Consider the following 20,962-nt stretch of genomic DNA (forward strand, 5'->3'; position numbering starts at 1 on the left):
TCTCTCCATCCTGCCGAGTGTCAGCTTGATGATAAAAAGGATGGAGAGTCAGGATAGATCCCAGGATGCAATACATGTGGATTCAATACCTTCTCATGATAGAAACACTCACCAGACTAGGAATGGAAGAAAACTACTTTCGCCTAGTAAAAGCCGTATGTGAAAAACCACGGCACGTGTCATATTCAACAGTGAGAGACAAAAAGCTTTTCCTCTTATGATCAGGAACAAGACAAAGATGCCCACTTTTGCCTCTTCTATCCAACATAGTACTGAAGTTCTATCCAGAGCAATTAGGCCAAAAAAAGAAATTAAAAGGCATCTATATTGGAAAGGAAGACAGTTATCTCCATTTGTAGATGATATGATCTTATGTGTAGAAAATCCTACAGATTCCACCAAAAAAACCTGTTCAAGGCTAATACATAAATTCAGCAAAGTAGCAGGATACAAAGTTAATACACAAAAATCAGTTACTTTTTTTTTTTTTTCTGAGATGGAGTCTCGCTCTGTCACCCAGGCTGGAGTGCAGAGGCATGATCTCGGCTCACTGCAAGCTCTGCCTCCCGGGTTCACGCCATTCTCCTGCCTCAGCCTCCTGAGTAGCTGGGACTACAGGTGCACACCACCACACCGGCTAATTTTTTATATTTTTAGTAGAGACAGGGTTTCACCGTGTTAGCCAGGATGGTCTCCATCTCCTGACCTCGTGATCCGCCCGCCTCAGCCTTCCAAAGTGCTGGGATTACAAGTGTGAGCCGCAGTGCCCGGCCAGTTACATTTTTATATACTAATAGTGAACAGTCTGAAAAGGAAATGATGAAAATAATTCTGTTTACAGTAGCATCAAAAATAATAAAACACTTAGGAATTAGCTAAGGAGGTGAAAGCCTTGTACAGTGAAAACTAAAAAACATCACTGGAATAAATTACAAGATAAATGAGAACAAATTCATCCTTATGGGTTGGAAGACTTACTATTGTTAAGATGTCAGAATTACCCAAACAATACACGTTCAATATAATCCCTATCAAAATCCCAGTGATTTTTTTTTTTTTTTGTAGAAGTAGAAAAACCCTTGGCCAGGCGCAGTGGCTCACGCCTGTAATCCCAACACTTTGGGAGGCCAAGACGGGCGGATCATAAGGTCAGGAGATCAAGACCACCCTGGCTAACCTGGTGAAACCCTGTCTCTACTAAAAATACAAAAATTAGCCGGGCGCGGTGGCGGGCACCTGTAGTACCAGCTACTTGGGAGGCTGAGGCAGGAGAATGGCGTGAACCCGGGAGGCGGAGCTTGCAGTGAGTGGAGATCACACCACTGCACTCCAGCCTGGGCGACAGAGTGAGACTCTGTCTCAAAAAAAAAAAAAGAAATAGAGAAACCCATCCTAAAATTTACATGGAATCTCAAGGGACCCTGAATAGCCAAAACAGTCCTTCTAAAGGAGACCAAAGCTAGAGGACTCGTGCTTCCTGATTTCAAAACTTACTATAAAGCTGTACTAATCAAAACAGTGTGGTACTGGCATAAAGACAGACATATAAACCAATGGAAATACAATAGAGGCCCCAGAAACATACCCTAACATATATGGTCAAATGATTTTTTTTTTTAAGAAATGGGGTCTTGCTGTATTGCCCAGGCTGGATTCAGGGTCCTGGGAGGATCAAATAATCTTCCTGCCTCAGCCTCATGCACCTCTCTTGTGGTCAAATGATTTTTGACAAGGATACTAAGACTACTTGGTACGAAAAGGACAGTCTTTTCAAATGATGATGCTAAGTTGCCTGTGTTGCAGGAAGACAGATCAGGCGCCCGGGGCATATTGGCAATTTGGGTGCTGGTTTCTGAGGGAAAATATTAATCCATAGTGCATTTTTCATCTAAGCTTCCTCCTGATGGCGTTCCAAAGCAAGTGTTCCTCTCCACCTACTTTTTTCTTTTTTTGGTTTTTGAGACAGGATCTTGCTCTATCTCCCAGGCTGGAGTGCATTGGCATGATCGTGGCTCACTGCAGCCTTGACCTCCTGGGCTCAAGCAATCCTCCCACCTCAGCCTCCCATGTAGGTGGGACCACAGGCGAATGCCACCACACCCAGCTAATTTTTTTGGTTTTTATTTTTTAAAGAGATGGGATCTCACTGTGTTGCCCAGGCTGGTCTTGAACTCCTGGGCTCAGGTGATCTTCCTGCCTTGGCCTCCTAAAGTGCTGGGATTACAGGCATGAGCCATCGCACCTGGCCTTCTACCCGCTTTCAAGATCTATTTAGATGAGACATATGTCTGACTGAATGGGCTAGGGGAAGGCGCAGTTCACAGATTGCTGTGTAAGATTCAGAGATTTGCACGTTCGCTGGTATGTTCATGGTGCATTGGTTAGGGAGAAAATGAAGCTTCACTCTGATGCCATACTCTCGAAGTGTCATTCTTATTTTGTTGTTTTGTTTTTTTCTTTTTCTGTTTTTAAAGATGATTCTCCTTTCTACTCCCCCAGAAACATCCAGCTACCTCTTCTAAGAACTAGAAATTTGAGTGTTCTCATAGCCAGCCAGAAGTCAGTGACAGTCTTCAACTCTTGTTGTAAATAGAAACATAACCGTGTCCTGCATGTGCTTCAGAGGCCGTCTCTGCAGTGCCGTCCTCCACAGACAAGGCCCATGCGGGGCTTCTGAGTCAGCAGTCAGCTGCCGTGGACAAAACATGCAGGCTGGAGTCAGCTGGCAGAGACTCACAGATGCCTGGAAACCTGGCATCACCTCCTCTTCCTCCCCGCAACCCCCCTGCCCGGCTCCGCACTTCCTCTACCCCTTCCTTGCACACCTTGGCTTTTCAGTTTCTGGGATTTCTGGCACCTTCCTGCCAGGTTTCCTGGTCAACAGGTTCCTGTGATTATGAACTGTACACAGGGTGGTGCAGGACAGGCCAGGAGGAGCATGATCTGGCTTTGACCTTCAGGAATGAGGGAAATGGGGGCGGTAACAGGAATAGCCCTGCTCCGCCGTGCTTCCCGGCTGTTGTCAGAGCCAGTGAGAATGCTGGGTAAGCCCCTTGCAGAGTGAGACAGGCCCAGCCCAGCAGAGCCACAGAGCAATGCTGTCACACTCTGGAGGAGTCTTTGCGCTGCAGTCATTCAGCCGCAAAGCAGGAAAAGTGAGGCAGCCCAAGGGAATTCATCTTGTGTTGTCTTACCTTGAGTGCCGGTCGCATTGTTCCAGGAGCCAGCCTGCCTCTGTTCATCTGTTGTCCCCAGTGCCCTGCAGGTCGAAATGTCTTCGGCCAGAGACTTAATACTTGCCTGCTGGTTGGCTCTGCAGCTCTCTGGGAGCTCTGGCTGACATCTGTTAATTTAAGTGTTTTTCACTAGCAGAAGGATTGGGGACAGTTATTAGTGAAGGCGTTCCTCTGTAGTGGGGTTTGATTTGAAAGTTCTTTATGGTGGTTAGCAGCTCTTCGGAAGTGAATTATTTCAAACCGAGTGGGTTACAGCTAACCAAGGGGTTGTTAGCTCACACGGAAGAACTCTTCTTGGGAAATAAGTGCCCAAGACCCTCTTTCAAGGAAGGTGTAAGCCAACGCAGGCGCTATGACAGGAAGGGTTTTGGAATTATGGGTTGCAGGATCTTTAATGTCTTGACTTCAGCAAGAATGTCGTGGTTCTGAGCGCTCTGAATCCTGGCAAGGAGTCGAAAGTGGCTACTGTTTAGGAACAAAGAAAAGTCATTTTCTTCTTTGACATGAGGTAGCGGTGGATGAGACCCAGTGTATGCAAAGCTTACCAAACACTGTGACTCTGGTGTTTAGGTTGACTGAAGGCAGGCAGAGCATACAGACAGGGTCCGGATTGTGCTGTGCCGTGCCGTGTGCTTCTCAAAGAGCAGGTAAAGCCTCCAAAGTCCCCACAAAGAGGTCAGGAGGCAGAGAGGGCCCCTGATGTAGAAAATGCTGCGGGACCTTTGTTTCTAGTCATGGGCTGTCAGCTGCCACCGTTTCTCCTGCCTTCGTATAAGCACATCTGCTCTTTCCTGCCCTACAAGCCATCTTTTGACTTTCTGACATTTATAAGATAAGCCTTGACTTGTAAGAGAAACAATGGGCCCTTTTTAGGAACTGTAAAGTACTTATCTTTCTGCTACCTAGAATAAAACCTTTCTTTTTGGGGGAAACTGAGTGTTAATTCTAGTTAGCTCCATTTCTTGCTGGCCTCCTAGCCATGTGGCTATTGGGAGAAGCTATATGTGTTAACAGTGTATTGTTTTTTCTGGATTTGTTTTGTTTTGTTTTGTTTTTGAGACAGGGTCTTATGCTGTCGCTGAGGCTGGAGTGCAGTGGCACAATCTCAGCTCACTGCAAACTCTGCCTCCCGATTTCAAGCAATTCTCATGCCTCAGCCTCCTGAGTAGCTGGGATTACAGGCGTGTGCCACCCTGCCTTGCTAATTTTTGTATTTTTTGGTAGGGATAGGATTTCATCATGTTGGCCAGGCTGGTCTTGAACTCCTGACCTCAAGTGATTCACCCACCTTGGCCTCCCAAAGTGCTGGGATTACAAGCATAAGCCACCGCACTGGGCCAACGGTGTAGTTTTTAATATCTAGAGCCAAGAGCGGTTGTTGAGTACGTGACATATCTGAAGCGAAAAGCCGAGCCAGTGTGTTCTGTCTGCAGTGTATCCTCCACATTATGTGATGAGTGTTGTGTCTGTTGACATAGAAAACATAAGGCGGAGAGGGCAGTTCCTTGTATTTAGTTATGACTTTCTCTCATGAAACTTAAGATGCATCTCATTTGGTTTGGTTTAATCCCATGATACCATGGTGAGGTGCAGAGAGAAGTGGCATGTCATTTCTACTTCACACTGCTGCTCAGTGTCTTACCCAAAGTGACAGCTTCAGGGCCTCTCCTGTGTCATTCTGGAACATGGCGCCTGTCTTCCGAGAGTTGGTTTCAGCAGCACCTGCAGCTGAATAGTGGGTAGTTTCTTGCTTCTACATGCCTCCTGAACACAGTGCATCAACCACTCCCTTCCTCTGTCTGCGCCCAACCCCAAGGGTACATCTTTAGAGCAAAGTCCAGTCCAGTTGTGTTGGTCAGCCTCGTGGTAAATGGGTGATGTGCCTGTGCTGGACCGTTGTGATGTGAGCACCAGGAGCAAGTGCTGTGGGCATGTGGATTTCTCAGCAGTAGCCTTGGAGAACTTCAGAAGTGAAGAGTCTTAGGGGTGCTGTCTAACCTACTTGCCTTACACACAGGGAAACCAAGGGTTGGTGTGACAGTGCTAACCCCGGGTTGTGAGCGGGGTCATGCCGCTGGGGTCTGGCTGTGTGGGCTCAGCCCTGTGGTCACGCTTGCCTCGCCACCCTGACCCACTCTCCACTCTCTAGTTTTGTCCTTTGTACTTTTGCCTCCCAGTACAGTTCCAGTGGCGAGGATTCACCAGATGTGATGCCAAAACGATTCCGCAGACTCACAGGAGCCGGTGGGTGCAGGTGGGGAAGGTGGCTCGCTCTTTCACCGGCACCGAGGAGTGCTTCTATTTTTAATCCATTGGCCTGATGTCTCCGTTTAATCTGGGGCCTAAGCTGGAAACCTGGGAGTCACCCTTGCCTCTTTGATCCCTATGAGTCACTCAGGCCTGCCTGTGTCACTTTCCCATGTCCTGCACCTCTTCCCTGCCTGGCTAACATTTATGCTGAGAGACTCAGCTGTCACCTCTCAGAGGCTCACCTTCAGTGGGGACCCCGCTTCACCACCAATAGTGACTTAGATCCTCTTTCTCTGTTTCCCAGCTCCCCTTGTGTCTCCCTCTTTAGTGGCACTTGGTACGGTCCATCAAGACATTCTGTGTCTGTGTCTGCCTCATCTCCTAGACTATCAGATCCTTGAGAGCAAGAACCATCCTGCTCACCTTTCCAGCCCCAGTGTCTCGTAGTGCCTGGAGTATTGCAGGTGTGCAGTCCATACTTGTGAATGGATGACTGCGACACTTGAGAACTCTGCTTTGAAGAGGAGTATGTCTCCTGGAGAATGTTTGTAGACAGAGAAATACTAACCGTCTTTTTCTTTCTTTTTGTCAGATTAACGTGCCAGTGTCAGGTGGACCCACAGCCATCCCACCGCCCCCTCTGGGAGTGCTGAGAGTGAGGCAGCATGGAGGAGAGGAAGCATGAGACCATGAACCCAGCTCATGTCCTCTTTGACCGGTTTGTCCAGGCCACCACCTGCAAGGGAACCCTCAAGGCCTTCCAGGAGCTCTGTGACCACCTGGAACTGAAGCCAAAGGACTACCGCTCCTTCTATCACAAGCTCAAGTCCAAGCTTAACTACTGGAAAGCCAAAGCCCTCTGGGCAAAGTTGGACAAACGGGGCAGTCACAAAGACTACAAAAAGGGAAAAGCATGCACCAACACCAAGGTAAGCTTTGATCCTGTTGGGCCCTGGGGTCACTGACATGAGGATTCATCCAGATGCCAAAGAGGAGGATTGAGTTAGAGGTAGGCTGAGTGAGCACCAGGCAAAGTCTAGCCACAACCTAGCACAGGAAATCAAGCTTTGACCTGTTGAAACTTTGTGGATCTCTTACCTCTTTTTGTTAGACTTGCATGACCCAGACCCTATTTTAAGCGTATTTCATGTATTTACATATTGAACGTTCAAAGTTTCAAGTATTTAAGAATAACCAAAGTCAAGTGGCATGGGAACTTTTTATTTTGCCAAAGCTCTCTTTTGAACCTCACGTGGTTCGGAGGATGCAGGTCACTTAGCAGGGACGTAGCCAAGCCCTACTGGTATCCTGTCTGAACACGGCTTTGGGGTTCTTGGCATGTCCTCTTTCCAAAGTCATCGTTCCATACTCAGTAACTGGTAAGGTATGCTATTTGCCAGCTTGGGATTTGCCACAAGCTTCCAACCTCTTCCCATCCATGTTCCAAAGGTCTGTTTTGATTCATAAGCAGGGACTTTGTGAACCAAAGTATTTCTGTTGCTTTCTTCACCACGTGGAGAAATAGGTAGGCCCTATTTCTCGAAGCAGGTAGGCCCAGGCAAAGACCTGAGTTATGCACTTGCCTTTGTTGGGGTAGCTGCAAGGAAGCGGCTATGGAGAGATACATTTCCTACTTCCCTCCTTAGAAGAACACCTAATGTGAGAAGTTTGGAACAAGCTAGCAGGGACACAAATTTGCAGATGACTTCATGGCTATGTTATGTTCTTTCACGAGCTTTAATTTGTGCAATAGGGTTACCTAGAGCCCCACCCCCAGTGGATTTGCATTGGGGTAGATATTCATCAGCAAAATTCAAGAACTGTGAAGGTGTGACATTCATGAGTGAGTACTGGACTCTACTAAGAGAAAAACAAAGCCAAAAGCATTGCACGTTTTCCTTCTGCACACACAGAGCAAACTACTTAAGATATGTGTCCAGTCTCCTGCTGAGTACTTCTCTGGAGTGTGGATTTTCAAGATCGTATTCCTGGACTTTCAGTCTAGAAATGGGGATTTTGGAACTCTTTTCAGCACATAAAACTTTGTCTTGAAAATTGCTTCCTGGGAATCATGCGTGTGGTAGATTCATTCCAGCAGGCTTGAGATTGTGTACATAGGACTCTGTATCTCTTTGGACAGAAATCTGCCTGACCTAGAAACCTTCCAAACGGTCCTCTCTTGTTGATGTAAGATTGCATTTGATTTTCATATCATTTGTTGAGATGATGGCCACTTAAATATGCTGCAGATCAAGGGCCTTCCAGGCTGTCCAAGGTGAACAGGTGCCGGGCTTGTGTCTAGCACTGATGGTTCTGTCTTCTCCATTCATGGTGATCACTAGCTCTTCTCTTCAGCCATGGCAGGTGTTCTGCTGTGACCCACATAGGTGTGAAGGTTTCTTGGCAGTGGGGAGAATAGCCCTATTTCAGGGCTTTAGGGAGTGATGATCATACGATCATGAGACTTCTTTAGAATTGTTTGTTGGAAGTGCTGCCTGCCCTGAAAGCAGCTGTGTTTTTCAGTGTCTCATCATTGGGGCTGGCCCCTGTGGTCTCCGTACAGCCATCGACTTATCCTTACTGGGGGCCAAGGTGGTTGTTATTGAGAAACGAGATGCCTTCTCCCGCAACAACGTCTTGCATCTCTGGCCATTCACCATACATGATCTACGAGGTCTGGGTGCCAAGAAGTTCTATGGCAAGTTCTGTGCCGGAGCCATCGACCATATCAGTAAGTAAAACTAGCTTTCCTGTAAGGTTCCACCCTACCCCTCGCACACGTGTTCATTAGAAAGAGATAGGTGGATTAGCTGAGGAATTCATATGCCGCCAAATTTCTTCTAATCTCATTGCTGTCTTTCTTGTAGTAAGTGCACTCATCTTGAAGTAAAAACACCTGCTATGCAGTGGTTCTGTAATTTAGGACTCTTAAATGTGAGCATATCGGTAACCTATGAAATTGTGGGGTTTGACCTGAGGATTTCTCAGTTAGGTCTTGGACTCTTACTGAGCTCTTGCAGTTTGCGGGATGGGCACTGGGGCCAGGCACTGGGGAAACGATGACCAGTTTGGGCCCAGACCCTCTGGTGGTCCTTCTTGCAGTGGCAGAAGTACACAGGCGTGCAGCTGTCTGTGCTGTGACCTGAGACGTGCTCTACTAATATAAGCACAGAGTGCTGTGGGGACAGAGTCCTGGGGGAAGCCACGCTTGCAGAAGGAGCAGAGCCCTGGCCGGGCCGCTAATGGGAAGGGGATAATGGCATCCCTCTGGTTAGGTGGTTCTTGTGTGGTCTGCAAGCCCTTGCTGTACTTTTCTCACCTCCAAGCTCAGCCCGGGGCTGTGCTTTTCTGAGATCCTACAGGGTATGAATACAAGTTAATGCAATCAGCGGTGTTTGACTGTAAGTGGCCAGAAAAGCAATTCAGAACAGACAGTGTGCGTTATGAAACTGAAGGCTTTTTATTGATTATCATTAATGCTTTCAGGAAAGCTTTATCAAGGAGCCTTTGTTCTGAGCTTCTCCAGATGTGTCCTGTAAACACATTCAGTCATGGAACCTTTTGCTGTTTGCAGCAGCTGTGCCAATTTATCAGACGCTGGCTGGCAGTCACCACATTCCACTGGCAGAGGAAGCGCTGTGCCCATCTGTTGGCTGTAGTTTATAAAGCATCTTGGAACCCACAGTTCTCTGCGAAAATACTATGCTAGTGCAGAGTTTAACAAGTCTTTGGGAGTGGGACTCAGAAGGGTGGTGGCTGTGGTAAACTGGGGAGAACAACCAAGATGACGTGAGGAGGGTTTGCATTGCTCCTGGCACATTAGACCCAGTTAAGTTTGGTCTTAAGAGAGGACCGAGGGTCATTAACTCAGTGGATTTGTCTGCCTTATTTGTGGCAAGATTCATCTTAGGGTTGAGAGGGTCTTCTACCAGGGCCTAGATCTTTATCTCTACAGCTTAAGTCCCTGCCATGTCTGGTGCCTACAGGTGCTCATGGACGTTGAATAAATCAATCAGTCTCACTATGAAAATAAGCAAGATTGTCAGTCATTCTGGCCTCAGTTTCCATAGCTGTAGACCAGGAGTGGCAGGGGGAATGGGAGGAGGATCTGGTTGGATTATGATTTCCCTTCTTGCCTTGTAAGAATGTGTGATGATCAACCAGGAAATGGGCTGAAAGAGACGCCCGTGGGCGGGGAGGTCATGCAGCAGCTCTGCATCTGACTGTGGGCTGTACCCTGTGGGTGCATCTGCCTCCTGACCTAGCAGGATCAGAGATGCCACCAATATGGCAGCCCCGAATTGGAAAGATGGAAAGGAATCTCCTGTAGGCCACAATCCCGTGTTGTCTCCAAGCTTTTGGTTGTTTAGAACACTGAACCCAAGAGGTAGGAGTGTCCTGTGTGTTGCTCTAGAACACTTTTCTTTTTTTTTTTTTTTTTTTTTTTTTTTTTTTTTTTTTTTTTTGAGACGGAGTCTCGCTCTGCCGCCCAGGCTGGAGTGCAGTGGCCGGATCTCAGCTCACTGCAGGCTCCACCTCCCGGGTTCACGCAATTCTCCTGCCTCAGCCTCCCCAGTAGCTGGGACTACAGGCGCCCGCCACCTCGCCCGGCTAGTTTTTTTTGTATTTTTTAGTAGAGACGGAGTTTCACCGTGTCAGCCAGGATGGTCTCGATCTCCTGACCTCGTGATCCGCCCGCCTCGGCCTCCCAAAGTGCTGGGATTACAGGCTTGAGCCACCGCGCCCGGCCTAGAACATCTTTTCCACTGGGTTATATTTGCCTTAAAGAAAGGAAGAAGTTACGGAGTGTGGCTTCGGAATGTCTCCTGCTACAGCAGGCTTTGGGAATCTGAATGAAGGGAGCGTGGGTGGTGGGGTGGGAGCCTGAGCCGCGACACGGATGGATACCCCCTTCTCCATGTGTTCCCACCAACACCATCTCTGTTTTCTCCCAGGTATCCGTCAGCTCCAACTAATACTTTTGAAAGTAGCCTTGATCCTAGGCATTGAAATCCATGTCAATGTGGAATTCCAAGGACTTATACAACCTCCTGAGGACCAAGAGAATGAACGTAAGTTATACTGGAGGAGTGAAGAAGGCGTGAGAGGGTGTTGATGGATGAGGAAGATGAGATTGAGGGAGCAAACCAAAGGCCCCTGAGGGCTGCTTCCAGAGCTAGCCAAAGCCTGTGCCTGTGGGGACGTGGCCTGGATGCAGCCTTCGATGTCGCAGGTGCACATGTGGTGGGCCCTCTGCAAGGCTTCTTTCCTTCTGTGGTTTGTCCCCACTGCTTTTTTTTTTTTTTTTTTTTTTTTGAGACGGAGTCTCGCTCTGTCGCCCAGGCTGGAGTGCAGTGGCCGGACCTCAGCTCACTGCAAGCTCCGCCTCCCGGGTTCACGCCATTCTCCTGCCTCAGCCTCCCGAGTAGCTGGGACTACAAGCGCCCGCCACCTCGCCCGGCTAGTTTTTTGTATTTTTTAGTAGAGACGGGGTTTCACCGTGTTAGCCAGGATGGTCTCGATCTCCTGACCTCGTGATCCGCCCGTCTCGGCCTCCCAAAGTGCTGGGATTACAGGCTTGAGCCACCGCGCCCGGCCTGCTTTTTCTTTTTTAGACGAGAGTCTCACTCTGTCACCCAGCCTGGAGTGCGGTAGCTCAGTCTTGGCTCACTGTGACCTCTGAGCAGTTCTCCTGCCTAGGTCTCCAGAGTAGCTGGGGTTACAGGCGCACGCCACCACGCCTGGCTAATTTTGGTATATTTAGTAGAGACAGGGTTTCACCATGCTGGCCAGGGTGGTCTTGAACTCCTGGCCTCAAGTAGTCTGCCAGCCTCTGCCTCCCAAAGTGCTGGGATTAGAGGCGTGAGCCACCGCGGCCAGCCTCTGTCTCCACTGCTTCTACACATAGTGTTTTTGGCCCAGGGTTTTGTGCAGTTCACATGACTGGGTATCTAGAGATGGTCCTGGCTGTGAATGTGGTCTGGGTGGTGACCCCCATTTATTTGGTTTTGGTCCACAGGGATAGGCTGGCGGGCACTGGTGCACCCCAAGACTCATCCTGTGTCAGAGTATGAATTTGAAGTGATCATCGGTGGGGATGGTCGGAGGAACACCTTGGAAGGTATTGGTCTGTGCTCCTCTGCCTGACTCATAGCAGAGGGGAAAGCGGATGCTGTCCTACCCCTGGGGTGAGACTGTGTGTGACCAGGGTCCTCTCTTTTGAGAGCCTGAATGTGTGCTTCCTGCCCTGATGGAATGGCAGGTCCTGCCTTCCTCTAGCCAGCTGGCACTCGGGCCGCTGCTTTTATTTTATTTAATTATTTCATTTTTGAGACAGGGTCTCGTTCTTTTGCCCAGGCTGGAGTGCAGTAGTATGAGCACGTTCACTGCAGCCTCCATCTGCCTGGTCTCAAGCGATCCTCCCATCTCAGCCTCCTGAGTAGGTGGGACTACAGGCGCGTGCCACCATATCCAGCTAATTTTTTTTTTTTTTTTTTTTTTTTTTTTTGAGACGGAGTCTCGCTCTGTCGCCCAGGCTGGAGTGCAGTGGCGCGATCTCGGCTCACTGCAAGCTCCGCCTCCCGGGTTCACGCCATTCTCCTGCCTCAGCCTCCCGAGTAGCTGGGACTACAGGCGCCCACAACCGCGCCCGGCTAATTTTTTGTATTTTTAGTAGAGACGGGGTTTCACCATGGTCTCGATCTCCTGACCTTGTGATCCGCCCGGCTTGGCCTCCCAAAGTGCTGGGATTACAGGCGTGAGCCACCGCGCCCGGCCAGTCCAGCTAATTTTTATGTTTTTTGTAGAGATTGGGTTTTCCCCATGTTGCCTAAGCTGGTCTCGAACTCCTTGGCTCAAGCAGTCTGCTCGCCTTAGCCTCCCAAAGTGTTGGGATTACAGGTGTGAACCACCTCACCTCGCCCAGGCTGCTGCTTACAGGGCACTCTTGCTGGGGCACTAGGAGACGAACCATACCTTGAGTGGCTGGCACCTGTAGGACTTAATCTACATATTAATAAGCAGGTACTCCCCCAACACATCCCTTTTTTAAAGAGGAATCCCTGGTACTAAGTAATATTCCAGCCAGTCAGATTTCAAATTGTTTGTTAACGGAGACTTTGAATTCGTTCCTGAATTTTCATATTCCTAGGTAGGTAAATACCTTGTTTTCATCTGCAGAAGAGCTGCCCTAACTTTCCCATCAGTTCTCATCCCCAGCTTTCCCTGATGTCTTTATCAGCACCCCCACTTTCATTTGAAGTGATCTTCCTTCTCTAGCCAGCGATTTATCACCTCCCTCCAGGGTTTCGTCGGAAAGAATTCCGTGGCAAACTGGCCATCGCCATCACCGCAAATTTTATCAACCGAAATACAACAGCAGAAGCTAAAGTGGAAGAGATCAGCGGTGTGGCTTTTATATTCAACCAAAAATTTTTCCAGGAACTGAGGGAAGCCACAGGTTGGTGTTGATGTCTCCGGAGCCTAGGATAGAAACTTAAATAGTCCCTGGGGACGTTTTCTTGGGGGGTTGGTGGGATGAGTGGCCGTCGGGGTGTCTCCTGCACTATCTGCCCCTCCCGCTCTTTTCACTCCTGTGCCTTGTTCCTAGCGCAATGCTTCCTGCAGAACTTGTCTCCTCCTCGCGTATTCTTAACCTCCTCACAGTGACTGGGCTGCTCTGGGTTTTGTTTTTCGTTTGAGACAGGGTCTCGCTCTGTTGCCCAGGCTGGAGTTCAGTGGCGTGATCTCAGCTCACTGCAGCCTCGAACTCCTGGGCTCAAGTGATCCTCCCATCTCAGCCTCCTGAGTAGCTGGGACTAAAGGCAAGAGTCTAATTTTTCATATTATTTGTAGAGGCGGAGTTTCGCCATGTTGCCCAGGCTGCTCCCAAACTCCTGGGCTCTACCTGCCTCAGCCTCCCAAAGTGCTGGGATTACAAGCGTGAGCCACCACACCCAGTCTGAGTTTTTTTGTTTGCTTGTTTATTTGTTTTAAAGCGTTCGTTCTGCCTCCACTGGTTCTTCCCAATGCCTGCCCTGTGCTGTGATGCTAAGTCATGCTGCTTGGTGTAGCTGCTGGCCGGTGGCTCCCTGGTTTGGTTGGGAAGCTGACTTTAGGCCTTTTAAGTATGTAGTCTTCTTCCTGAGTTCCAGCTCAGGCTTGAAGGCAAACCATGTGTCAGATAGCAGTGAGATTGTTGTATGATAGGTTTTGAATAGATCAACGTGGATATTTTGCTAAATGTGCCTTCATTCTTTTGTTTTCTAGAACTTGATTTCTTTCCATTACATCTATTTTTTAGACTAATTGAATTAGAAAGTCAGTAGTTCACTCTCTGCTTCCAGGCGTCAAGTTGTCTATCCTGTTCTTAAGAATCTAGGAGATTCCTCCAGCTTCCTTGATGACTGTCCCGAGAGGCTTAACCCGATAACTAATCCAAGCCCTCTTTAGAGGTCAGCCTCTTTTTTTTTTTTTTTTTTTTTTTTTTTTTGCTTGTTTTGTTTTTATTCCCGTCCCTCCAGTTCTGTTTCCTAGCAGTCATTGTTTTTAGGATCGTTTGGGGTGTTGAGTGAATACGGATAAACAAAGCTCCCTGTATTTCCATGAACTAATGATGCAGGACGTGAGAATCTGGGCTTAGACACCTTTCCCTGCCTGGAGTCTCAGGCGCTTGTCTCTGTAGTCCTGTGTGTAACCTTTCAGGCTGCCCTGATGCACCTTCATCTCAGCAAACTCTTACATGCACACATTTGTCTTCTGGCCCTAGGTATTGACTTGGAGAACATCGTTTACTACAAAGATGACACACACTATTTCGTTATGACAGCCAAAAAGCAGAGTTTGCTGGACAAAGGAGTGATACTACATGTGAGCCACGGATTTCCTTCAAAACTCTTTCTTATTGAAGTGGTTAATATCACCAAGAGAAAGAATTGTCTGATGGGTTTTTCCTGCAAGGGAATGAAAATGAGTACTGAACGCATCTTCTGGTAACCCCTGATGTTTTCCAGTTTAGCGTGAACAACGCTTACTATGGCTGATTGCAAATGTAAATAAAAATGGGGGGAGAATAGTGTAATGAACCCTCACGTACCCACCATCCAGCTTTCACAGTTGTCGACACATGGCCAGTGTTCTGTCAGTAATACTCCAGCGCACTCCTCCTTCACCACGGGATTCTTGCAAAGCGAGTTTCAGATGGCATTTCATGCATAAACATTCAGTTTAATGTTAGGTGATGGGGTTTCTGGTTATTGTTAATTCCATATCTGACTGATGATTGCTTGGTTGAAGAATTATCTTCTGGGAGGGAGAGTGATAGAGGGAAGGGAGTTTGACCAAGAAGCAGTGATTGGTGTTTATGGGAGCCTGATGAGGGTTCTCGTGTCACTGCAGATACAGCTTTCAGAGGTCCAGGCAGCACTGACAGGATCAGGCTACCTTAGGCCTCTTTATGACCACAGAACAGGTCTGAGCGTCCATCCTAGCCAGGTCCAGCTCACCTGTTTCTAGGTGACTGCATGGCATGCCCTGAGACGATGGCCTGAAATATGAAGTCAGAAGACCACCACGTGGATGGTCCCTGAAGGAGAGTTTTTTAAGTCTCGCCTGGTCTCATTGGTCTCAACGTGAGAATCACTGTGCTCATGTGATGAGAAGAACGGAAGCAGAGACACCAGTTGTGCTGATTCAGGCCTGTGCAGTTCCCACAAGAGTCTCACAGCTGAACTTCAGGGAGTCCTTTGTCTTTGCAGGGTGGTGTGAATGCAGTCTCTTTAGTCTGAGCTGCAGTACTATCTTATCTGACAGCAGAGCGGGGAGTGAGCTGATGAGCACGTGCCAGTGGCAGAGAGCTCCCTCTTTCTACCCAGGAACCTTGAGCTGTTTCTCAGCACAGCCATCCTGTGTGCCTTCAGGGAGAACCAGGACAAAGCTGTTTATACAGCCCACTCTCCCAAAATCATAAGCAAGACGTATCCGGTTAGATGCTTTCTAAAATTGTCTTGCTGGTTATCTGGTACTACATCAGGGTTGTATTGCTGTTAGTAAGAAATAGCCAGTGAAGCAGTTCGTACGCCTTGAGACAAGGTGAAGACTTAAATCTGCCACCTAGGCAGAACTGTGGTTATCAGTCAGCATTCGATAGGAACAGTCTAGAATGCCAAGACCTGGTTTACTTTGCCTTCGTGTTTCTTTTTTTTTTTTTTTAAGAGGGCAGAGGCCATACCTTCGGTGTAGGCTGTTAAACACTAAACCCATGTGGCTACTTAGTGTTGAACAAACAGTCTTTCTAGGACCAACCTGAGTGTTTGTGTTTTGGCTTTAACATCTTGTAGTGGTGGCTGAAAGGACCATCAGGGCCACTTAGAAACCGTAGGCCCCACTTTCAGAGAATAAAGACTTGGCTCAGTGTGCCAGGAACCTCCAAAACAGAAAAGGAGTTTTTCAGTCCTTTGTTCTTCTTTGTTTATGGGTTTCTATGGAGTCCTTCAGAGTCTCATTTTACTATTTTGAAACCCTCTGTTTCATTTTCAACATATTCCTTCCCAGCCTCCTGAACTACCATTGCTCCCACCTCCATGTCTTTTTGGCACTCAAGCTTTTTTGGTTTCTTCCTTTGGGTGTCATGAGTTACGCAAGGCTGAGTGTTTCATGTGGTCCCATTTGACAAAAGCCATTTACTACCCGGAAGATAATGAAATGCCCTTTCAGTTCACAAAGTACTATCACGTATGTGATACTCAGAACAACCCTGAGGCAGATAGGATAAGATCAAAGGAATAGTAATTATTCCAAGCAAATGGAAAAGCCATGACTGTGTGTTTTAGGCAGCAAGGTCTATGTTCTCTTGGGAATAATCCAACCCCCCCCCTTTTTTTTTTTTGAGATGGAGTCTTACTCTGTCACCCAGGCTAGAGTGCAGTGGTGCTATCTTGGCTCACTGCAACCTCCGCCTCCCAGGCTCAAGCAATTCTCCTGCGTCAGCTTCCCGCGTAGCTGGGGTTACCAGCGCACGCCACCATTCCTGGCTGATTTTTAAATTTTTAGTAGAGACGAGGTTTCACCGTGTTGACCAGGCAGGTCTCGAACTCTTGTCCTCAAGTGATCTGCCCGCCCCAGCCTCCCAAAGTGCTGGGATTACAGGTGTGGGCCATTGTGCCTGGCTGCCTTTCCCCTTGCCCCTTTTAATGGTATAAAATTTTGGTTTTGTTTTTTGTTTGTTTGTTTGTTTTGTTTTGTTTTGTTTTTGAGACAGAGTCTCGCTCTCTCGCCCAGGCTGGAGTGCAGTGGCGCGATCTCAGCTCACTGCAAGCTCCGCCTCCCAGGTTCACGCCATTCTCCTGCCTCAGCCTCCCGAGTAGCTGGGACTACAGGCGCCCGCCACCACGCCCGGCTAATTTTTTGTATTTTTTTAGTAGAGACGGGATTTCACCAGGTTAGCCAGGATGGTCTCGATCTCCTGACGTCCTGATCCACCCGTCTCGGCCTCCCAAAGTGCTGGGATTACAGGTTGAAAGTTTTGGTTTTGGAATGTGGAGTCCCTTCAGGGGGAAGGAGAAGCTGTGGCCCTGGGTCATATAGGATGGTTCTGGCCCAGTGCCAGGGCTTCTCCATCCCTACCCTCCTCTTTCTCTCGAGACAGGACTACGCCGACACAGAGCTCCTGCTTTCCCGAGAAAATGTGGACCAGGAGGCTCTGCTCAGCTATGCCAGGGAGGCGGCAGACTTCTCCACCCAACAGCAGCTGCCGTCTCTGGATTTTGCCATCAATCACTATGGGCAGCCCGACGTGGCCATGTTTGACTTCACTTGTATGTATGCCTCCGAGAACGCCGCCTTGGTGCGGGAGCAGAACGGACACCAGTTACTAGTGGCTCTGGTCGGGGACAGCCTCCTAGAGGTGAGTGCTAAGCATGGCAGCGCTCTGTGGTGGGGGCAGGAATAATTAGGAGTGAATCTGGGCATCCTAGGTCTTGGAATGAGCGTCTGCAGTGTTGTACAGCACAGGTAAACCCCCTGCAGGAGTCACACCAGGAAGTAGGGGAGCGCTACAGGCCACTGGGAGCCCAGGCTTATTAAGTATGAATGGAAATTCTGCACCTTTTTTGACTTGCTCCCTACCAATCGGGGAAGCAGAGCAGTTTGTTATTGAAACAGTTGCCAAACGCTACTGTCAACAGCAAACTCTTTGTTCCCTAGTTTATTTTTCCTGTTTTGAAAGGTGTTTTATTTTTTAATTCTTTGTTTTGTGTCTTATTTACAGCCTTTCTGGCCAATGGGAACAGGAATAGCCCGGGGCTTTCTAGCTGCTATGGACTCTGCCTGGATGGTCCGAAGTTGGTCTCTAGGAACAAGCCCTTTGGAAGTGCTGGCAGAGAGGTAATGGGAAGTAATCTGGGTTTCCTTTCATGAGAAAACTGGAAAGAAGGAGTGGTTTATTCTTCAGGCAGAGTGCAAGTTCTTCCTTCTCTTTCTGCTTTCTTAATTAAAGATGTTTTCATGTGGAAAAGAGGAGAGGCGAGATAGGATTTCATAAAGTCATAGAAACCTAAAGATGAGTCTCCTGGACTAAGTCTTCTCTTACTCCTTTCCAAGATAAATTTCTTACTGACAGAGAAGAAATTAAAAGTAGCTTTGAATTCAGAGGAAAAATGCCAAACTGCTTATAAATGTTTCTCAAACCCCTAAATGGGTTATGTTGAAGCAGATTTTTACAAATGCAATAAAAATCCTGTGATTTGCTTTCTGATAAGGAACTAATGCCTTGACCAGAATAATTGAGGGATAAGATTTCCCGGATGAAATTGGAAGTTGATATTACTTTATTTTGTCTCTTATTTAAGGTATTCTGACTAAATATAGTGATAATTCTTTTTTTATGTTGATTATCTTTAAAACTGAAGTAGATATTGGCATGCTTGAAAAAATAAAAGAGTAAATGTGTGGCCTTTTGAGTTGGAGGCAGCGTCTATGGGTACTGATGGTGTTGTGCCTGCTCTCTCTCCTCGGCTTTTACCCATGGGATCACTGCAAGTGGGTGTGGGGAGCAGGGGCTGACGTAGGGCCCAAGAACACTGGTCAAGGATGAGGATCGGGCATGTCAGGTGACTTGCTGGGCTGTCAGAACTACCATGAAACGAGAGGGAGATGTTCGTGGTGCTGGTCCCGACTCAGAGTATATTGCTGTGTTATTGCAGGGAAAGTATTTATAGGTTGCTGCCTCAGACCACCCCTGAGAATGTGAGTAAGAACTTCAGCCAGTACAGTATCGACCCAGTCACTCGGTATCCCAATATCAACGTCAACTTCCTCCGGCCAAGCCAGGTGAGACCTTCTTGTCAGCATTTACTTCTGGGCCCATCTACAGGACTGATGAGAATGCTGATCTATTGAGATGTGTGCACCTATTAATACCACACATATAAGGATGCTTTTTTAGTAATCCAGATAGATGTCTCTCTGAATTGGTAGAAGTAGATACTATTTTGCATTAACAGATTGAGAGCTAAGGCATAGAGTTGTTAAATGACTTAAGAGAAAATCAAACGTGATAAGAATCCAGGTCTTCATGCCACGTTTCCTAATTCAAATTCTTATTGTAGGGAAGAGCACTTGCCCCATAGTGAGGAGAGGTAACTTCCAACTGTGTTGTTGCTGCCAATCACCTGTGACTTACATTCTCTGAGCCTCAATTTCTTTACCTGAAAAATGGGAATAATAATCCCTGACTACTCAAAGAATTATTGTGAGGACAAAAGAGTTTGTTCACGTGAAAGAATTTGTTCTAGTCTAGTGTAATTCTTTTTTTTTTTTTTTTTTTTTTTTTTTGAGACTCTCGCTCTGTCACCCAGGTTGGAGTGAGGTGGCGCGATCTTGGCTCACTGCAGCCTCCGCCTCCTGGGTTCAAGCAATTCTCCTGCCTCAGCCTCCCGAGTAACTGGGATTACAGACACCCACCACCACACCCGGCTAATTTTTGTATTTTTAGTAGAGACAGGGTTTCACTGTGTTGGTCAGGCTGGTCTTGAACTCCTGACCTCGTGATCTGCCCACCGCGCCCAGCCCCTGGTGTAATTTTCTTTTCACCTTCTACTTGAAGTTTCCACCTTTAGGCCTCCTGTTAGAGGCAGCGTCATTAGTCCAACCGAGCCTCTTAGAGGGAGCCTTCTGTTAAGTGGCAGCATCCGTCATTAGTCCAACCAAGACTCTTTGAGGGACCTCCATGGCCGAGTAACTCATTTTTTTCTCTTTTTTTTTTTAAAGACAGGGTCTTGCTTTGTTGCCCAGGCTCTCTGGGTGTGGTGGCACTATCTTGGCTCACTGAAGCTTTGACTTCCTGGTCTCAAGTGATCCTCCTACCTCAGCCTCCCAAGTAGCTGGGACTACAGCTAATTTTTAAGTTTTTTGTAGAGACAAGGCCTCCCTGTGTTTCCCAGACTGGTCTCAAACTCCTGGCCTTAAGCAATCTGCTGTCCTCGGCCTCCCCAAGTGTAGGGATTATAGGCGTGAGCCACTGCACCCGCCCTGTGTAGCTGATTTGTAGCACAAAGTGCCATAGTTAAAATGTATTTGTTTTTCTTCAACCCCACCTTATTTCATAAAGGATTTAAAGGTCATCATCCTAGCTTCTGTCTGGACTTTGCCCAGCCTGCTATCCCAGACTTTCCTTTCAGCCATTCTTCTCTTAGGTAGGAATTTGCTGCTTGATATTTGATTTTCCTTCTGTTTGACTTTGTAAATTTCTGCCAGGTGCGCCATTTATATGATACTGGCGAAACAAAAGATATTCACCTGGAAATGGAGAGCCTGGTGAATTCCCGAACCACCCCCAAATTGACTCGCAATGGTGAGTTCTGGCGGTGGCTTTTTAAGATGCAGGCAGCCCCTTCAGAGAAGTCTGTACTCATTCACTGAGCCATAAGGTGCGGTCCGAGGCCGTGGCTGAAGCACTGTCTGAGACAGTGGCTGTCAACCAGGGGTGATTTTGCCCTCCAGGGGATACTGGTAGTTGTGTGGGGACATTTTTGATTGTCATGATTGGGAGTGGGTACTCCTGGCGTCGAGTGGGCAGGAGCCAGGGAGTGGTCAGGAGCCAGGGATGTTGCTAAACATCCTGCAATGCACAAGACAGGTCTCCATCACACAGAATTACCTTGGCCTGAGGTGTTATGAGAGCATAGAGAGAAACCAGATACAGATGCTGGGCAGAGGGGAGAGAGGATAGAGTGTCAGAGCTAAGGTTTTGGGGGAAGACCTTGTGGAAGAAGTCTTTGGCTGGGTCCTGCAACATTGCCAGGATTCAGTGACAGGTGAGGACCACTCCAGATTTTGTACGTATTGAAGGCCCTGAAGACTTTTTTGGAAGAGAATGACATGAGCGCACACCTGGTCAGCCACATGTGAGAGGGGATGGAGGAGGGAAGTGCCAGAGGCAGGGAGACCAGGTCGAAAAACATAGCCATGGTCAGGCTGAA

The 20,962-nt window shown here is 47.9% G+C and overlaps 1 protein-coding gene across 11 annotated transcripts in view; it reads left to right on the plus strand.

The window, feature by feature from the left end:
- MICAL3 (microtubule associated monooxygenase, calponin and LIM domain containing 3) overlaps positions 1-20,962 on the plus strand; it is a 232,758-nt gene that overhangs the window by 107,689 nt on the left and 104,107 nt on the right. For all 11 annotated transcript variants that reach the window (XM_050746022.1, XM_050746012.1, XM_050746011.1 and 8 more), the window contains exons 2-11: positions 6,079-6,415; positions 8,010-8,217; positions 10,442-10,558; positions 11,506-11,607; positions 12,790-12,945; positions 14,254-14,354; positions 17,131-17,388; positions 17,752-17,867; positions 18,686-18,812; positions 20,238-20,334. In XM_050746022.1, coding sequence (XP_050601979.1) covers positions 6,152-6,415; positions 8,010-8,217; positions 10,442-10,558; positions 11,506-11,607; positions 12,790-12,945; positions 14,254-14,354; positions 17,131-17,388; positions 17,752-17,867; positions 18,686-18,812; positions 20,238-20,334 — 1,546 coding nt within the window. In that variant the 5' untranslated portion in view covers positions 6,079-6,151. The remainder of the gene's footprint in view (positions 1-6,078; positions 6,416-8,009; positions 8,218-10,441; positions 10,559-11,505; positions 11,608-12,789; positions 12,946-14,253; positions 14,355-17,130; positions 17,389-17,751; positions 17,868-18,685; positions 18,813-20,237; positions 20,335-20,962) is intronic.

This window comes from Macaca thibetana, chromosome 10 (assembly GCF_024542745.1).
Source record: "Macaca thibetana thibetana isolate TM-01 chromosome 10, ASM2454274v1, whole genome shotgun sequence".
NCBI lineage: Eukaryota > Metazoa > Chordata > Mammalia > Primates > Cercopithecidae > Macaca > Macaca thibetana.